Source organism: Phascolarctos cinereus, unplaced genomic scaffold, assembly GCF_003287225.1.
Source record: "Phascolarctos cinereus isolate Bilbo 61053 unplaced genomic scaffold, phaCin_HiC Scaffold_726;HRSCAF=1367, whole genome shotgun sequence".
Taxonomy (NCBI): domain Eukaryota; kingdom Metazoa; phylum Chordata; class Mammalia; order Diprotodontia; family Phascolarctidae; genus Phascolarctos; species Phascolarctos cinereus.
Window position 1 is genome coordinate 205,559,670 of NW_027556098.1, and position 20,191 is coordinate 205,579,860.

The window sequence follows — 20,191 nt, forward strand, 5'->3', positions numbered from 1 at the left end:
GTGTATAGTACATATGCATCCATGTAGTATTGCAGTTTGTATGGATGTGTGTGTGTTCATGTTCCAATATTCTAAACATTCCATGGATCTCACTGCTCTGGTTATTCCTCCCAGTGATGCAGAGTACAAACCACCCATATCTGCCCATCCTGTGCAATTCTCATCCATTTTTTCCTATGGGAAAGGTCCCTACCCAATGTGCCAGGAGTCATACATGGGTGCACACAAGCATATGTATATTGATAAGTGTCAGCACCCATGGATATGATAATGATCTCTATCCATTACTTGCTGCCCTCCTGAGGCTGGTTGAGTTCTATCTAATTCATGAACTTCCCTGGTTCACAGCCTCAGTTCTCCTCAAATGTTTCATTCTCTCTCACTCCCCCCTACTCTGCCTTCTCCCTACTGACACACATATCCAATTAGTTATCAGTATATATAAATTCTACTTCCATAACATCTCCTCTCTCCTTTACATGGCTTCTATATCAGTTCTAGCTCTCATCATCCCTAACCTAAACTACAATAGTCTACCAGGCCTCCCTGTTTCCCAGCCTCCTGTCCCATCTCCTTTCTAGTAATATGCCAAAGTAATACCTAAAATATTGGCCTGACAATGTCACTCTCCTGCTCAAAAAGTTTTAGTGACTCCCTCTTGCCTCTAGGATAAAATACAAATTTCTCTATGTGACATTTAAAGTCTTTCAATCTGTCTCCAATCTATCTTTCCAGATTTCTTTTAAATTACTTGCCCCTATTCACTCTATTTTCCAGCTAAATTCTCCATCCCCTTCCTCTTTGTCTTTACTCAGGCTGTCCTCCACACAAAGATTGCACTTATTCCTCACTTCTCCCTCTGAGAATTCTGAGCTCGTTTCAAAGCTCAGTTCAGGCACAGCCTACAAGAGGCCATGTCAGATCAGATTGCCCTAACTGTTGGTGTTCCTCCCCCTGAATTTATTTTCTATATACTTTGTATTCACTTATCAATGTAGATGTTGTTTCCTCCACGCAGAATGGAGGATGCTTGAAGGCCAAGCCAGTCTTCACTTTGATCTTTGTGACTCTGGAACCTAGCAGAATACCTACTATATTTTCTGCACTGAATAAAATACATGTTGAATTAAATCAGACTGCCTCTCTCAGTGAGAGAATTCCTGTTTCCAAGTACTCTGAGGATTTCATATGATACAGGATGTTAGGGCTGGAAAGGAACATCAGAGATTGTCACAGAAGCAAATTTCTGCCCTTCTTCACTCAGATTCCTCCCCCCATCCCCTGCCCCGCCTGCTGTTTGGCTCATGTGGTTTGGCTAAGGGAGCTTTTGTGGCCCAGAACCGATTTGGACTTATGCATAAGTACTGCCAGCGCTCACTCCAAATACAAGAAACTTGGGCAGAACTGTCCCAGCCACATGAACACAGTGAGCTAAGCGTCAGTTTTCCAATATTTAGCTTCATGGTTGTTGCCAAAAGGATCTTTTCTTTTTTCATCATCAGGGGTGCCATCCAAAGTACAAGAGAATTACCAAGTAAGTATTAGGCAAAAGATGCAATCTGGAATGTATTATAGCAAACTACCAACAAAAAACTAAAAGGAATGGAAATCTGTCCCTTGAGAGCCATAACTTGGTAAATTGCTAGAAAGCAATATGCTCAGTGAGTTATGCTACCCTAACAAATGAAGATATTAATGGTACTCCCTGCTTTAGGGAGTCAAAAGTGACAGATCTATAGGAGTCATGGGTCATTTCGTGTCTTAACGAAATAAAAACAGGTGCGACTTTTCAAAAGGAACATGTCTGGAATTTCAAAAGCAACACATTTGTCTTTTGGTGATAGAGATAACTAAGCTAATCAGAAGTAATTACTGGTTTAATAGTAACCTCTCACATTTTTCAAATGTGTTCTACTATGTAAACCAAGAGTTTGGCTCAGAGAATAAAATTTTGAGGTACAGGGCAGTGGGGGGAAGAAAATTAATAAAGGGTACCTTCTGATGGATCATAATTCACAGAATTCTAGAGCTGGAATGGACATTAGTCACTCTGTTCATCAGCATTTATTAGTTACTTACTATATGCCAGGTCTATTCATTCCACTGAGATAAGGCTAAGTATATAAAGGGATACTGGAGTAAGCAGTAAGAAGGTGAGAATCCTATTCACTTGAAGTCCCAGGACAGTTCCTATAGGAATGTTTGCATGTTGCTTCATAAACAGAATTCCCATTTGCCCAGAGGACAAAATTAGAAAGTTCATATGACCATAGTGCTATATTTTAGGATAACTGAATTTTACAGTGACAAATCTGAAGCACAATATCTAATGCCTTTTTTTGAATCATGAAATAAAAATTAAATTTTATTCAGTCTTAATTCCCATGATGGATGTATTTTACTATATCTGAATTCTTTAAAAATTGGCAATCCACACATAGCATGTATGTTAACTCTCAGCTAGCTAAAATATTCCATCATAGTGATATAAAAATTAATAAATCTTGGAACATAGCTCCTCTGAACAAATACAGCCTTGGTGAGAAATGATAAAAATCCTAATCTTGATAATGCATCATCAGCAGTGTCAGGTGAGGACAGCAATGGAGGCAACAGTTCAGCCTAAGGCAGATCCAGGCCTCAGTATTACTAAGGAGATGACATGAAAATTAATGTTGTTGTTGTTTAATCATTTCAGTTGTATCCAACTCTTTGTGACCCTATATGGGGTGTTCTGGGCAAAGACACTGCAGGGGTTTGCATTTGCTTCTCTAGCTCATTTTACAGATGAGAAAACTGAGGCAGCTAGGTGAAGCAGTAGATAAAGTACTGGGTCTAGAGGCAAAAAGACATCTTCCTGAGTTCAAATTGGGATTCAGACATTTACTAGCTGTGTGACCCTGGGCAAGTCACTTAACCCTGTTTTCCTCAGTTTCCTCATCTGTAAAATGAACTGGAGAAGGAAATGGCAAACAACTCCAGTATGTCTGCCAAGAAAACCTCACATGGGGCCACAAAGAGAGAGTCAGACATGACTGAACAAGAACAAGGCAAACAGGGGTAAGTGACTTGCCCAGGGCCACATAGCTACTATGTGTCTGAGCCTGGATTTGAACTCAGGTTTTCCTGACTCCAGGCCCAGCACACTATCCATTACACCACAATGAAGGATAAACCATTAATTAATAAATTAGTTAACTAAAATGAATTTTTATTAATTGTATCCCCAGCACTTAGTACAGTATCTGGCACATGGTAGACATTCAACAAATATTGATTGCATTGTATTAGTTTGGATTGGATGAGCTAGGGCATATCGCTAGGCACAGAGGATCCTGGGAGAGGCATAAATATTCCAAATGTGCTAAAAGCACTAGGGATCTGGAGCTCCCTTTGCCTACAGATAAGGGAGGATAGGAATGCCACACAGAAAGAATCCCTCTTCCAGAATGCACTTCTGTGTCTTCTGTGATATTTTTACCCTTGGTATTGAAATGTACACTAGTAGAATCATAGAATTTAAGTAAAAAAATGCTGAAATGGATTAATTTGTTTTGACCATGCCTCCCCTCTCATTTCACAGATGAGATAAATAAGATTCTGAGAAGGAAAGTGACACTTGCCAAAGGTCACAGGATGGTTAATGGCAGACTGGGGCTTGTCAACCTCAAAATATGTGGATTTGATGTGTGAATTCCAGGGTTAGAGTGAGGCTTTAGGATAATGAGCAGGGATGCGGTAGAAAAATTCCAGAGGGCAGCCTGCAGAGGAATGAGACAGATCCTCACTTCAGCCTGGGAACTGACACTCTGGAAGTGCCCTCTCCACCTGCACATGCCCGAGTCAGTCACATTTCATTCCTCTCCAAGTTGTACTCTGAATTTCCTCTATCAAGCATCTATGCCAAGTGCCTCCGAACCCTTTTCAGATTCCATTCATGCATTGTCTGTAAGCTTTCTACTTGTATTTGTATTGTTACCGCTAAGCACAGTGCCTGGCACATCACGAGCACTTAATAAATGCTTGTTGATTGACAAAACATCAGAAACATATTTGGAACTGTGAAACAGCAGAAAGCACAAAGGATCAGAGGACCTGGGTTGAAATCTTTCTTCTCATACTACTTACATGATCTTGGGCAAGTTTCAACTTTCCTAGGGCTCAGTTTCTTTATCTGTAAAATGACAGGGTTGGACTAGATGGCCTTTGACGTCCTTTCCGTATTATGATTCTGAAAGAATCCATGTATCTGAAATCCTATCTAGTGTTCTTTTTTATTTTTGTCTTAATTATTTTTGGGGGGAGGCAATGAGGGCTAAGTGACTTGCCCAGGGTCACACAGCTAGTGTCTGAGGCTAGATTTGAACTCAGATCCTCCTGATTCCAGGGCCAGTGCTCTGTCCACTGTGCCACTTACCTGCCCCTGTCTAGTGCTCTTTTACCATGAAACCCCTTCATTAATAAATGTAGTACTCTATTTAGATTATCTCATTCTTCAGCAAGAGGAATTTCTGACCCATCTCTGGTATTAAGTCTAGAAAGAGCACACAGAAAATGATTTTTGCAAGACAAATACTGTTGCCTAATGGTTAGGGAGCTGTCCTCCAAATCTGTCTTAGTTGGACCTGGGTTCAAGTCCCCTTTCTGATATATATCAGTTATGTGACCCTGGATGAGCCTCACAAGTTCTCAGCTCTAAGCAATACTCTAAAACCATAAGCTGCCATAGAAAGTGACAATTGGAATTGGTAGTGTTAGGTTTCCTTATACCAATGAAATCACAAGTCTAGTCCCTATTATCCCTATCTAATATTTTAATACATAATAATTAACATATAAGTACACATAATTAATAATGATGATGATGATGCTTTTTAAAATACAGGGCTTTCTCTTATTTTTCACTTGAGAGCGTGATTATTGATGATCCACTCTATTCTGTGAAGGACCCTATGTAAAATGCAGAGGCTTAGTTAGTATTTGACCTGAGGCAGCTATCGCTTTGTGGTGAGCCCAAGGCTAAGTGTCGGGAGGGTAAGACCACATTGCATCAGAGGTGAAGAGATGTCTGGCAGGATTCTGCCTGTTCAGTTCCTCCACTGCAACTGATTGGCCCAATTTGAAGGGGAAATCTTGAATGCTGATTGCATGATCACTGATACATCACCAATTACTATGACAGTTTGTATTGTGCAGAGAATAACATATGTCTCATTTATGGTACATTTCAAATGCTTTTTTGTTTATACATTCTACTTTCTGCTTTTGTTACCTAACTTTCCTTCATTTGTTAAAAAGAATAGCATGTAAATACAGCTTTTATGGTATTTGATTCATGTCTTAACACAGAAGTCTAGGGATTGAGAAGCCCTTAGAATCTGGTTAGTTCTTTTAGGTAGAATACATTCAAGTCTCACAGAGAGAGAGAGAGAGAGAGAGAGAGAGAGAGAGAGAGAGAGAGAGAGAGAGAGACAGAGACAGAGACAGAGACAGAGACAGAGAGACAGAGAAAGTCTGCTCCTAAAATAGGAGTGCTTCAGTGTCTCACTCTCAGGAAAACCTCCCTTCTATTTCAACGTGAACATTTCATGGCAAGGGGTAAGAATGTTTCTTCTTTTCTGACCTTAGTCAAGAAGTTGTATTATAATAAGAAAAGACATTTTGTTTGAAGGTTAAATGGTACTTGATTTCTCTTAACTAGCGTAATTTTTTTTAAAGTTAAGAGACTAAGAAATGCTTTCCTCTTTTAATTAGTTAAATAGCAAGTTCATTTGTTTTACTTTTTTAGGAGATAAATAACAGGCAAATTTGTTCAAAGCCACAAAGTTAAAGGATTCCCTTTGATATTTAATGAGTTAAATAAAAAGTAATAATAATAATAATAGATATTTATCTAGTACTTTATATGTATTGAAAATTTTGTGAGGGAGATACTATGGATATTGGTATCCCCACTGTACAGATGAAGAAACTGAGTTTCAAAGAGGTTACATGATTTGTCATAGCTTTTTGATAATAAAGGTAGTAAGTATCAGAGTGACATTCAAATCCACATCTTTCTGGCTCCAGGTATATATAGAACTCTCCTCATTAATGCATTACTCCAGGCTGCCTCACATTCATTCTCATGTTTCAATCAATACCTTCGATTTACTGACAATGGCATGAGGTCAAAAAATCCATCTTTGGCTCTGCACCTCCACTAAAAATCTACCTGCCTTTTAAAACAGAGCGCTTCAGAATGTTTACTGAATTATGTAGTTAAGTAAATAAATCCACAATAGAAGCCGCACTCCAGAAGTTAAATTTGCCTTCCAAAAAGTTGGGTGGAATACTCACACCCCAGAAACAAGTTCAAAGTGAATCCTCTATAAAGAATCCCTCTAAGGCATATTAATCTAACTGTGCTTCCCCCTAATCTCCCACTTACCCTGCTAAAGGTCATGATGCTGCCTTAAGTCTGTAGGAACAGTGAGAGAATAAGATTCAGCACCCTCAAATACTATGTCACCAGTGTGACTGGGTACCCCTACCTAAATCCTAAAGCCTAGAGAGAAAAGTGAGCAAGACCTTCCTGAGCACTAATACACAAAGCACAGCTTTCTCAAGCAGAAGAATTCAGCACCTCACTAAGTGAAGTAATGTCACTTTATAATGAAATACGGATCACCTTGACCTATACCTCTCAGAGTTCTTAAGAAAATATTTTATTGGTCAAAGATTGCAGAAACAGTTTAAAATGTTCCTTGGCTGATTTAAAAATTCAAAATATTATAATTAAATTAGAGTACTACCACTGGGAACAATGCTATTGTGTAATAAGGAAAACAATATCTTCCTTACTTTTACTGACTAAATATTCTTCACAAGGCAAGGCAGAAAGTTGAAACAACAAATCTGAACAGTGAATAACTCACCCAATTAGTGTTTATTGGGTTTACTTCAAGTTAGTTCTTTTCTATTTCTAATCCTAAGGGAAGCTTCATTCCTAAGTAGAAATAGATCCTAGATTCTAATGAACTGGCACCCTTCTCAAAAGAGTGGCAAAATCACACAAAACTGTCACTCATCCTCTTCTGCACCTTTAAAAAATCTATAAACACTTTGATCATGGAAATCACATGCTGCTGAGTTCTACAAAGTACCTTAGGTTTCAGCAAAATAAATAAATAAATAAGTTCAATAATTTCATTTGACTGGCAACTGATGAAAGTTGATCATACCAAGAAGGGAGAAAATCCAGGGCAGTACACAGTTATCATTAAAAACTTTTTTGGGCCTAATTCTCCCTATAATCATAGTAAGGAAGAATAAAGGATTTCCATGATTCTAGGATTTCTTTAAATTGGCCCTTATTCCCACTCTTTCTCTCACTCTCTTTTTAAGATGTTACACATGTAATGATACCTTTTGTTTTTTTATCACCTCATTTCAAAATGTATCTCTTCCTCTGACTACCCTGTGAACTGTCCCTCATAACAAAGAGTAATAAAAGAAAGAAGAAGAAAAAAAAACAAGAGAAGTTCAGCAAAACTAGCCAACACATCAACAGAGTGTGACAAAATATATAATGTTTCACACACATAGTCTCATACCACTGGAAAACAAATGGGGTGGGGGAGGTGGTACATTTTTTTCAGCTTTTTTTACATGCCATTTAAAAAAATTTTTATATGCCATTTAAAATTCTTTCCCCACCTATACGAATTAATCTTTACCACATCCTTGACCAATATTCTTGCCCACTATTATAGCAAAAATCAAGATTTTATTTCATTATTATTAATAGTAGGTAAACTTAATATTGTACTTTGAACATTTTTTTTTCTTTCTAATTCCAGGAAATATCGTCTATCTCTGAATAATGTTACAAAAAACATCCAATAAACCACTTGCCACATTTTTAATTTTTTTTTAACCAAACCTCCCCTTTGGCATTTGGTCAACTTCACAAAGCCCTTTAAAGTTCTATTTTTTTAAATTAATTTATTTTGATTTATCAACAATCACTTCCACAAGCTTTGGAGTTTTAAATTTTTCCCTCCCTCCCACCTTCCTTCCCAAGATGGCACGCAATCTTATATAGGCTATACATACACATTCCTATTAAACATATTTTCACATTAGTGATGTTACAAAGAAGAATTAGAACCAATGGGAGAAACCACCAGAAAGAGGGAACAGAACACAACAAAAGAGAAAAAAAATAACAAATAGCATGCTTCAATCTGCATTCAAATTCCATAGTTCTTTCTTTGGATGTGGATAGCATTTTCTATCATGAGACCTTTGGAGATGTCTTAGATCCTTGCATTGCTGAGAAGGGCTAAGTCTATCAATATTAGGTATCACATAATGTGGCTGTTACTGTGCGCAACATTCTCCTGCTTCTGCTCATTTCACACAGCATCAGTCCATTCAAGTCTTTCCAGGTTTTTCTAAAGTCTGCTTGCTCATCATTTCTTATAGCACAATAGTATTCCATTACATTCATATACCACAACTTGCTTCAGCCATTCCCCAATGGATGGGCATCCCCTCAATTTCCAATTCTTTGCCACCATAAAAAGAGCTGCTATAAATATTCTTGTACATGTGGGTCTTTTTCCCATTTGTATGATCTCATTGGGATACAACCCTAGAAATGCTTTTGCTGGGTCAAAGGGTATGCACATTTTTATAGCCCTTTGGGCATAGCTCCAAATTCCTGTCCAGAATCCTTGGCTCATTTCACAACTCCATCAACAATGCATTAGTGTTCCAATTCCCCACATGTTCTCCGACATTTATCATTTTCCTGTTTTCTCATGTTGGCCATTCTGATAGGTGTGATGTGGTACCTCAGAGTTGTTTTGATTTGCATTTCTCTAAACCATAGTGATTTAGAGCATTTTTTCATATGACTTCATAGCTTTAATTTCTTCATCTGAAAACTGCCTACTCATATCCTTTGATCATTTATCAATTGGGGAATGACTTGTATTCCTATAAATTTGACTTAATTCTCTATATATTTTAGAAATGAGGCCCTTATCAGAGACACTGGTTGTAATAATTCTTTCCTAGTTTTCTACTTTCCTTCTAATCTTGGTTACACTGGCTTTGTTTGTGCAAAAACTTTTCAATTTAATGTAATCAAAGTTATCCATTTTGCATTTCATAATGTTCTCTATCTCCTGTTTGGTCATGAATTCTTCTGTTCTCCATAAATCTGATAGGTAAACTATGCCTTGCTCTCCCAGTTTGCTTACAGTATCAGCCTTTATATCTAAATCATGAGCCCTTTTTGACTTTATTTTGGTATATGGTATATTTGGTCTATGCCTGGTTTCTGCCATACTCTTTTTCAGTTTTCCCAGCAGTTTTTGTCAAATAGTGAGTTCTTATCCCAGAAGCTGGGGTCTTTGGGTTTACCAAATAATAGATTACTATAGTAATTGAGTACTGTGTCTTACATACCTAACCTATTCCACTGATCCAATACTCCATTTCTTAGCCATGATTCCTGCTTTATAATACAATTTAAGATCTGGAATGGCTAGGGCCCCTTCCCCTGAATTTCTTTTCATTAGTCCCCTGGATATTCTGGACCTTTTTGTTATTCCAAATACATCTTGTTATAAATTTTTTCTAGCTCTATAAATAATTTTTGGTAGTTTGATTGGTATGGCATTGAATAAGCAAATTAGCTTAGGTAGAACTTTGATGTTTTTGCAATTATTTAGATCTGACTTTATTTGTGTGAAAAGTGTTTTGCAATTGTGTTCATATAGTTCCTGGGTTTGTTTCAGTAGGTAGACTCCTAAATATTTTATAATGTCTATAGTAACTTTAAATGGAATTTCTCTTTCTATCTCTTGCTGTTGGGCTTTGTTGGTAATATAGAGAAATGCTGATGATTTATGTGGGTTTGTTTTATAGCCTGCAACTTTGCTAAAGTTGTTTATTATTTCAAGGTTTTTTTTTACTAGATTCTCTAGGATTATCCAAGTATATCATCATGTCATCTGCAAAGATTGATAGCTTTGTTTCTTCTTTGCCTATTCTAATACCTTCAATTTATTTTTCTTCTCTTATTGCTAAAGCTAATGTTTCCAGTACAGTATCGAACAACAGTGGTGAAATGGACATCCTTGTTTCACCTCCAATCTTATTGGAAATGCTTCTAGCTTGGACCTATTATATATGATGCTTACTGAAGGTTTCAGGTAGATGCTACTTATTATTTTAAGGAAGACTCCATTTATTCCTACGTACTCTAGTGTTTTTAATAGGAATGGGTATTGTACTTTGTCAAAAGCCTTTTTTGCATCTATTGAGACGATTATGTGGTTTCTGTTAGTTTTGTTGTTGATATGATCAATTATGCTGATAGTTTTCCTAATACTGAACCAGCCCTGCATTCCTTGTATAAATCCTACCTGGTCATAGTGTATTATTCTTGTGATAAGTTGCTGTAATCTATTTGATAATGTTTTATTTAAAATTTTTGCATCTATATTCATTAGGGAAATTGGTCTATAATTTTCTTTCTCTGTTTTAACTCTTCCCAGTTTAGGTATCAGCACCATATTTGTATCATTAAAAGAATTTGGTAAGACTACTTCTTCATCTAATTTCCCAAATAGTATACACACACACACACACACACACACACACACACACACATATATATATGTGTGTGTGTGTGTGTGTGTGTATATATGTATATATATATATGTATATATGTGTGTGTGTGTGTGTATATGTATATATATGTATATATGTATATATATCCATGTGGCCCTGGAAATTTTTTCCTAGGGAGTTCATCAATGGTTTGTTCAATTTCTTTTTCTGAGAGGGGGTCATTTAAGTATTTTATTTCCTCATCTGTTAATCTGAGCAATTTATATTTTTGTAAATATTCATCTATTTCACTAAGATTGTCAAATTTATTGGCATACAATTGGACAAAATAGTTCTTAATTATTGTTATAATTTCCTCTTCCTTGGTGGTGGATTCACCCTTTTCATTTTTGATACTGATAATTTGGTTTTCTTTTTTCTTTTTTTAGATTAAATTAACCAAAGTTTATTTTATTGTTTTTTTCCATAAAACTAGCTCTTAGTTTTATTTATTAGTTCAATAGTTTTCTTAATTCCAATTTTATTAATTTCTCCTTTGGTTTTCAGTATTTCTAATTTAGTGCTTAATTGGGGACTTTTAATTTGTTTTTTTCCTAGCTTTTTTAGCTGCATGCCCAATTTATTGATCTCCTCTTTTTCTATTTTATTCATGTAAGCATTTAGAGATACAAAACTTCCCCTAAGAACTGCTTTCGCTGCATCCCATAAATTTGGGTATGTTGTCGCATTATTGTCATTCGCTGCATTCCATAAATTTGGGTATGTTGTCGCATTATTGTCATTGTCTTGAATGAAATTATTGATTGTTTCTAGGATTTGTTGTTTGACTCATTCATTTTTTAGGATTAGATTGTTTAGTTTCCAATTATTTTTAGTCTATCTTTCCACGGCCCATTATTACATATAATCATTATTGCATCATGATCTGAAAAGGATGCATTTAATATTTTCTGCATTGGATTGTGAGGTTTTTCTGCCCTAGTAGTTGGTCAATTTTTGTGTATGTGCTATATACCACTGAGAAAAAGGATATTCCTTTCTATCCCCATTCAATTTTCTCCAGAAGGCTACCATACCTAACTTTTCTAATATTCTATTCACCTCATTAACTTCTTTCTTGTTTATTTTGTGGTTAGATTTATCTAGTTCAGAAAGGGGAAGGTTGAGGTCCCCCACTAGTATAGTTTAGCTGTTAATAATTTAAATTTCTATTTTTTCTAATCATAACTTTTTAACCCTTCCTGTTCTAGACACCAGATTTCTTTACCTTTTTATATTACTTGAACATCATTTTAAAGTTCATCTTTTCCTGTTCTCCTCCAACTGCCTACACACATATACATATGTACATATACACATATGTACATATTTTAATATATACATATATACATATTATACACATATAAATATGCACACATATGTATATATGTATATGTGTATATATATATGTATATGTATATGTATATGTATGTGTGTGTATGTATATATATATATATATATATATATATATATATATATATATATATATATATTTATTTATTTATTTATTCCTCCTATGCACTTTGGTTCCTACCTAAGTCTTGACATTCAAAATTCTAGTCCTCTTCTTCTATGCATTTTGTAGAGCTCTGGCCTTCGATGGGCAATCTTTTGGTCCTAAGGCCCTCTGACATACTATACATGTAGGTATAAATCTCACTGGAAAATAAATCCTAAGACTAGAAACAGAGGCCATTAGTGACCTTTTTGAACAACATTTTTGCTTGTTCATCTCTTATTATCAGTTTCAGATCTGGAATACTTACCATTCATTTAAGTTTCACTCTCTCCTAATTCATTCTATCTCTCTAATCTAGTCTATAAGATCTAAAAGTCGGGGGTGGGGAACACTTAGAAATATCCAGTGCAGCACTACTCTTCACAATGTTCTGACACACTTCCTAGCCTCTTTTTGAATATTTTTGGTGACAGAAATCTTGCTATAGGTAGCTCATTTCAATTTTTTATGCCATAAAGTTATTTACACTGAGCCTTAATGTGCCGCACTAAAATTTCTACCCACTTGTCCTGATTATGTCCTAGAGAGCTATTCAGAACATCTCCATTCCCTGATATGACAGTCCTTCAATTATTTCAGAAAAATCATCATATCCCTCTATCACTTTTTTTTTTCTTTTCTAGGCTAAATACTCCCAATTGGATATATAGTTTTAGTATATAGGGTAGAAAGAACAGCAAATTTAAAGTCCAAGTACTTGGGTTCAAATCCCAGTTCTGCCACAACTACCAGAGTGATCATAGTCACACTTAAACTCTCCAGACCTCAGTTTCCTCATCTGTAATAAATGACCCTGAGTTCCCTTCTCTATCATTCTATGATCCTTCATCAACTCCTATATGATATATTTTCCAAATTTTTCATCAGTCTGGTTTCCTTCCCCTGGCAACACTCCAGCTGGCTGGTGAGGAAAGGAGAAAGGAAAGAAGAAAGGAGAGGAGAGAACAAGAGAGGGGAGAGGATGAGAAGGGAGGAAAAGAAGAAAGGGAGGAAGGGAAGAAGGGAGGGAGGAAATGAGGAAAGGAAAGAAAAGGAATAGTGGGATGAAGAGAGAGGAGGAAAGAAAGAGAGAGGGAAGGAAGGGATGGGGAAAGGAAGGAAGGAAAGAAGAGATGGAGGAAAAGAAGGAAGGAAGAAAAGGAGAGAGAGGAGGAAGGAATGGAGGAGGGAAGGAATGAGGGAGGGAAAGAAAGAGAAAGAAAGGAAGGAGGGAGAAAGAAAGGGAATGAAGAAGAGATGAAGAGAGAAAGGGAGGGAGAGAAGGAAGGAAGGAAAAAAGGAAAAGAGGAGGAAAGGGGAATGGGAGGAAGGATTTATTAAGCACCTACTATGCGCTTAGTAAATAGTAAAGCTGCTATTTCCATTTGCTATTTACTATACTATTTATTATTTCTTAGTAAAGAGTAAAGTTTTCTAGGATTTTTTTTTTACTTGGCATTTATTGCCATTCATTCCTATTCTATCTCTGTCTGTCTGTCTGTGTCTGTCTGTCTCTCTCTCTCTGTCCCCCTTCATCTCTACCTCCCTCCTTCTACCTTTCCCTTTCCCTCACTCTCTTTTTAAAAAAAAATATATCTCTTCCTCTCACTACCCTGTGGACCATCTCTTGTAACAAAAAATAATAAAAGAAAGAGAAAAAAACAAAACAAAACAAGGGAAGTTCAGCAAAACTAGCCAACACATCTATGGAGTGTGACAGAATACAAAATGTTTCACACCCATAATCTCATGGTACTGGAAAAAGAAAAACAAAAGCGGTGTGTATGTGTGTGTGTGTGTGTGTGTGCGCGCGTATGTGTGAATTTTTTTCAGCTTTTTTTTTTTGCATATGCTATTTTTGAAGGGCTTAAAACTGCCCTCACCTGTTATGAACTAATCTTCACTTCATCTCTAACCAATATTCTTGCCCACTATTATTGCAAAGATCAAAGTTTTATTTCATTATTATTAATAGGTAAACTTAATAATGTATTCAGCATATTTTCTTTCTTTACGATTTCAGGAAACATCATCTGTCTCTGAATAATGTTATAGAAATACCCAGTCAACCATGTGACACTTTTTTCTGCCAAACTTCCCTTTTGGCATTTGACCAAACTTCATGATGCCCTTTAAATTTCTATGTCTTCCAACCTTAAATCTTCCCTTTCTTCCTCCTTTCTTTCCTTCTGCCTTCACTTAAAAGAAAGCTATTATTCTGAGAGCTTTACAAATGTTATCTCATTGATCCTCAATACTGCCCTGGGAGGTAGGAAGCTGGAGAATACAGGGATTAAGCAACTTGCCCAGAGTCAAACAGCTAGTGAGTATCTGATGCTGGTTTTTTAACTCAGGTCTTCCTGACTACAGGCCCAGAACTCTATCCACTGTGTCACCAGCTCTTTCATTTTATTTACAGGGGTTGTTCAGAACTGAACACAAAACTCCAAAGGTCTGACAAATGTAGATAATAGTGGGGTCAATGATGAAATTGATTTAACAAACAATAATACTTATACAATCAAGTAAATATGTTTTTTCCCTTTATAGGAGTCACTTTAGAATAGGGTAGGAGGATAGGGAACTAAAATAATATTATTCTAAGATTTTTGGAAAAAGATTTTCTTTTGAAATTGCCTTAGAGCCTATGACATACATTCTTTTTGTATAAAATAACTCATTTATATAATCACTTTTCAGTTTAAAAATACTTTTCTCACAAAAACCTTTAAGGCAGCTCATGCAAATATTAGTATACCCATCTTTCAGAAGTAAAAACAAAAACAAAAAAACCCAAACTAACAGAGAGGTTAGGTGACTTCTCAAGGTCACACAGCAGAGTCAAGGCTTGAACCAAATGTATAAAATCTCAATCCAATGTAATTTACCCTATACCTCTCCAAGCTACCTTTCCAAGTGTCCATCCTTAGACAGTAGATTAATAGATAAATCTCCCCCCCCCAGGAAAAGTTCATTTAGTCTCAAGACTGGTGTACTAAATGGATGAACAAGAAAGGGGTAATACTATTTTTTAAAAAAAAAAAGTCTTTCTAAATAATAATGAGATTGATAACCTTATGTGATTCACTAGTTAGCTCTGAAAGCAATTCAAAATTAAAGTGCCAAAACTATCTTCTGCAACTGAGACATCACTGAAATAACTATCTAGCTTTCAAGGCTAGAAAGAGAGATGATTTTGGACCTAATTTCTGGTATTAATTAATGGTACACCTCATATAGTCTTGGTGCCCCTTGAACATTCCCAGCTCTGTACAGTCTTGGGGACTTAAACCAATGAATCCCATTCAATCCAATCTCATAAGCATTTATTAAGTACTCATGGTATACAAGGCACTTCAATAAGCACTGAGGATACAGAACACAAAATGAGTAACAGACTCTACCCCAAAGAAGATCACTTTCTGTATGAAAGAAAACTGTTTCTTGCCAAATATGGCAACTCAGCTATCTTTAAATTGTGAAAGGGACCGGACTTGTATTTTCTTGGTATATGGGACTCCAAGATAAGAAATCTCCCTCTACTCATGCATGTTAGCACATTCTCTGCAACTCATATATGGTCTTAGAGAGTAGACTAGGACACTACAAAATTCAGTTAACTTGTCCAGGGTCATACAGCTATGTATCAGAGGTGGGGCAGAGTGTATAGAGAGGTAGCATGGGGGTAGAACTAAATTGAAAACTGACCTCAGAGCTAAAAGACTTGTGTTCAAATCCTGCCTCTGACACATCTTAAAGCATTTCACCAAAATTCAGCTCTTCACTGAAGACTGAACCCTGGAGACATCATGTGTCAACACATAAGATTTAGAAAGCATTTTCTTCATAACAATTCTTTGAGTAAAGTATCATCTTCTCCATTTTTACAAATGAGTAAATTGAAGCTCAAAGAATTTATCACTTGCTCAAGATCACAACTATTAAGCCTTTGGATCAGAATTTGAACCCAGGGCTCTCTCTGACATATACAGGTATGTATGTAAGGGTATGTTCATCCCCTTTATACATGGGTATAAACTCAACAATTCCTAGTAATCCATACTTCTGACAACTTTCTCTTCTGAAGTGTATCCCTAAGATTACCCCTATATGTTTATAATCTCTGCTCATCTGGTAGGCAAATATATGCATTTAATTTTAAATTTTGAAAAGTGTATTGAAATGTGAACCTTTACCCTTTCAGCTGATTTCAGAATTCCTGGGGCAGCAGGTATTTATTTCCTATTCCTAAAAGAAGCAGTTGCTGTGAAGCTACCATAACCAAGGCCAAACCAAGACAATAGGAAGATTTACTTATTTTCCTCTGAGCATTGGTCAGCTCCTCTGACAATCTCTTAATCACAAACAATCCTCCTTTCAGTGTCTTTTTCTAGAAAACAAACTTGCCTTCTTGAAGACTTTACTGCACAATTTCTAGTCTCTTCCTTATCAGGCTCCTTCCTCTCAAAAACAGTACACAATGAAAAAATACATTTTACAAAATAATTCTGGGATCACATATCTAAGGACATATTCTGTCTTTTGCCTTTGGGAAGGTAAGACTGTAAAAGTGGAAATGGTTCTTACTCTATTTTTAAGCCACAATCTCCAGCTCAATAATAAGATCCCAAACAGCTGTGGGCATGGTATTTTGGAGCTATCTCTGAATTTGGTTTGGGAGGGAAATTCACTGCATAGTACATCCACAATACATTCTTCAATTGGGTGCTTTGTCTTTGCACTATGAAAAAAACAGCTTTTGGTTTGGATCTTCCTATCCCCAAACTAAGGAAAGATTTCTAAAGCTATCACAATTAGAAGAAACAACATTTTTAAAACCCAGCTACTAAGGGGGAGGTGACTTTGAGAGAACTACTGGTTTCAATACATTGTGCTTAGGAAAAAGTTAAATTTAACACCACTGATGACTTTGCTAGAGATACTTCAAGTTTCTTTTCCTTTTAATTACATTAATGAGGGGCTGCCAACTTTGGATATTGCTTTGTTGTTAATAAGGGAAAATACTGCTTGTGCTTGTACCAAAACTCTGATGCTAAATGACAAGATGTGCTCTTAATTCTAAGGGCAATTTTTGATCTGATTTTAAACTTGTTCTATTAATAAAGTTGAGCGATCAAAGAGTGATTATAAAACTCCCATTCTTAGCTTAAAAGGATCCAAACTCTATTGCCACTTTCAGGAAGGTTTTAAGACTATTCCACTTTATATTTGGGATCATTTCACAATATGTTGTCCTAAAAACTTGACAAAGCATGTGCCTGGGCTGGAGAAGCACCAGCAAAGAAAGAAGGGGTCTATCAGTACTAGTCCTTTTAAATAAAATATATCTTCTTCAATACCTTCTCTTTTCAGTAGTTTTGAAATTACTATCTTGAGCAAAAGGCAAACCTCACTGTGGCTAGTGGACACGAAAACTTTTTGGCAGTGTGAAGGTGAGGGGGGGAATCCCAGTGATTTAATGCAAAAGTGCAAGTACACATTGCAACCAGTTTCCAAAGAAATCTTTTTGTACAAATGAGTGGTAATTCCCCTACTGAACTCACCCAGCTGAAGTTGTTCGCAGGTCCGGTTAGGGTTCTCTCCAATCTTGCATCTGAAAATTGCACCGGGGTTGACCACTGAAGCGTTGGTTTGCCAGTTGGCGGTGGGGGCTCCCACCACAAGCCTAGCTCAAGGAACACATACGCAGGCGCAAAAACAGAAATGGTAAGAGATCATCCCACACATCTTTGAAGCTGGACAAAATCGGGAAGGGAAGAGCACACATCTCCACGACTCCTTAACTTTTGACTCACGAGTCAGGTTCATAAAAGGCGCTTAATAAACGCTAGTTGATTGACTGGCTCCCTTCTATGCCCAATGTACTCACTTCCTATGATGCCCAATGTGCTCACCTCCGAATTAAGCGAGGTTCTTCCACTACCACTCACTCCTCCCCCACCCCCGCCTCCGGGCGCTTCAACTTCAAGATAAGTTTGCCTCTAGGGCAAATTCATCTGAGAGATGCCCATCAACCGCCCTGGCACTGCAAGGGCGGCTGGCACTGCTTCTCCTGAGTGCTTTCCTCCTTTGAGAGAAAAAAGTTTTAAGCAGGGAGTCACTTCAAGGCGCGGGTTTTAAAGCTTCCCCGCAAATGGGAAACCCTGAAACAATTGTACTCACCATCTGTTGTCCCCATGGCTGTGCAAGACGACTGAATAGCCAAACAGGGTCCCTTTGGGTCCGTGAAAGAGCAGAGGGTTTTCCGTGTCCAAGTTGTAGGGATGGATCCTCGGGATCCGGTGGCAGAGAAGGATAATCACCGCCTTCCAGATGGCTACTCCTGGGGGGCCAGCTTCTCGACTTTCTTTCCAAGCCATGCTGTCTCTGTTCGGGACATCCAATAAGCCGCGCACAGCTCAGAAGTTGTGCGCGAATGGGCAGAGAATAGCGCCCCAAGTGCACCGAGAACGCAGCCGCGTGTCTCCAGTGCCCAGCCACCGGGCGCTGGCGGGTAGGGGTGAAGGGGTGGGAGGAGGAGGAAGTTCACAGCGGGCGGAGCGTCCTCAACGGCCGTGGTTTCCTTGGGCTCATGGATCCCCACGCCCTGTTTCTGTCAGGGACTCCCTCCTTACTCTTAGACAGGACTGGGTGGGGTCCAGGGGTGTGGTAGGGGGTTGGAGGGGTGTGAGGCCGCGAGTCCCCACTTGTCCACCGGCCCCAGGCCAGGCTGGCTGCAGAGGGCGCTAGGAGATCTCCGTAGGTCCAGATGTTCCACGCATCCAGTTGCTCCGCCTTTCTATCAGATGGGATGCCTAGACTTGGCCCAAGATCCTGGATCGGACTGGTCCCCTTTAGTCTTTCCTGGGGAACGAGAGAGGCTGAATCCAGAGGAGAATTTTGTTTTTCTTTTGCAAAGAACTTCCACTGGTTACAAAGACTGCCCAACTTTGCTGCTTTTGGAAACTCAAAGATTGGGATAGCTATTCCTCCTCTTCCAATGAATAATTCTCTAGAAATTCCTTTTCTTCAGGTGCGAGCAGCAAATTCAAAGGAAACGGGTGGGGATCGAGAAGGCGGGTTCACACAGGTACCAAAAATCGAACAGCAACGCTTCTAAAGAAGTAAGAGGAACAATGCTTGGTGTTAAAAATACACACACACGCGCACACACATGCACACACACACACACACACACACACACACACACACACACACACACACACACAGTATTGACCGTAAGCCATCTACCCCCATTTCCGTACCCCCCCCCATACTTCCCTGTTAGGCCAGTCAGTGACGGGGAACATTATGAGTGGCAAATGCTGCCTGGTGAATTCTTTAATCGAGGAGCATAGATGTCTAGACAAGTTGTCAGCATTGAACTTTCTGTCTTTCTAACTTCACAAACCTAAAAGCAGTGTCTCGTGTAGGATTGCTCTCCTACCTTTCTAAATACCATCTATCACTAAACGATAGGAACCCAGTGCAAATGCCCTGGTACTGGTCCCCAAATGGACCTCACTCACTCTTGTCTTCAGAAGAGCAGATCATATTCAGGAATTTCTCAGGAACAGGATTTTGAAATCTTCATCCACCAATGAAAAGCAACTCCAGAAATGGTGAAAGTTATTTATTTGCCCATTCTCCAGTTATTTGTCTGTTACCCTAAAATAAGATTTAAATGCAAAATCTTCACCAAAGTAAGGCAAAAGAATACTCTTCCTCAATTTGTTTATTTGGTGGTATAAGTGAAAATGGTTAGGTTGGGTGAGTAAAAATTGTCAAATTAGATAAACCTGCAAATTAGTTCTGTTTCTCTGGTGGAAGATGATGTGATAAAAACATTTGCTCTCATAAATTTGTATTTGTTTTTAACATTGAAATAAAGTCTAGGGTTGTGCTATCAAACTTAAAAAGAAAGGGTCCCACCAGTCACATATGTGTTTTATTGTGTTTCTTATTTATTTTATTAAACATTTCTCAATTACATTTTAATCTAGTTTGGGCTCTGGCTTGGGAGGC

The 20,191-nt window shown here is 37.7% G+C and overlaps 1 protein-coding gene across 3 annotated transcripts in view; it reads right to left on the reverse strand.

The window, feature by feature from the left end:
• The window catches only part of ITGA4 (integrin subunit alpha 4), a 102,083-nt gene extending 82,881 nt beyond the window's left edge, over positions 1–19,202 (reverse strand). The window contains exons 1-2 of one of the 3 annotated variants that reach the window (XM_021006387.2): positions 18,350–19,200; positions 17,731–17,852 (exon numbers count right to left, since the gene is read on the reverse strand). In XM_021006387.2, the coding sequence (XP_020862046.1) occupies positions 17,731–17,852; positions 18,350–18,546 (319 nt within the window). In that variant the 5' untranslated portion in view covers positions 18,547–19,200. Of the gene's footprint in view, positions 1–17,730; positions 17,853–18,349 lie in introns of all 3 variants that reach the window. The other 2 variants (XM_078146950.1, XM_078146951.1) reach the window with 2 other exon arrangements.
• Between the last annotated feature and the right edge of the window lie 989 nt (positions 19,203–20,191).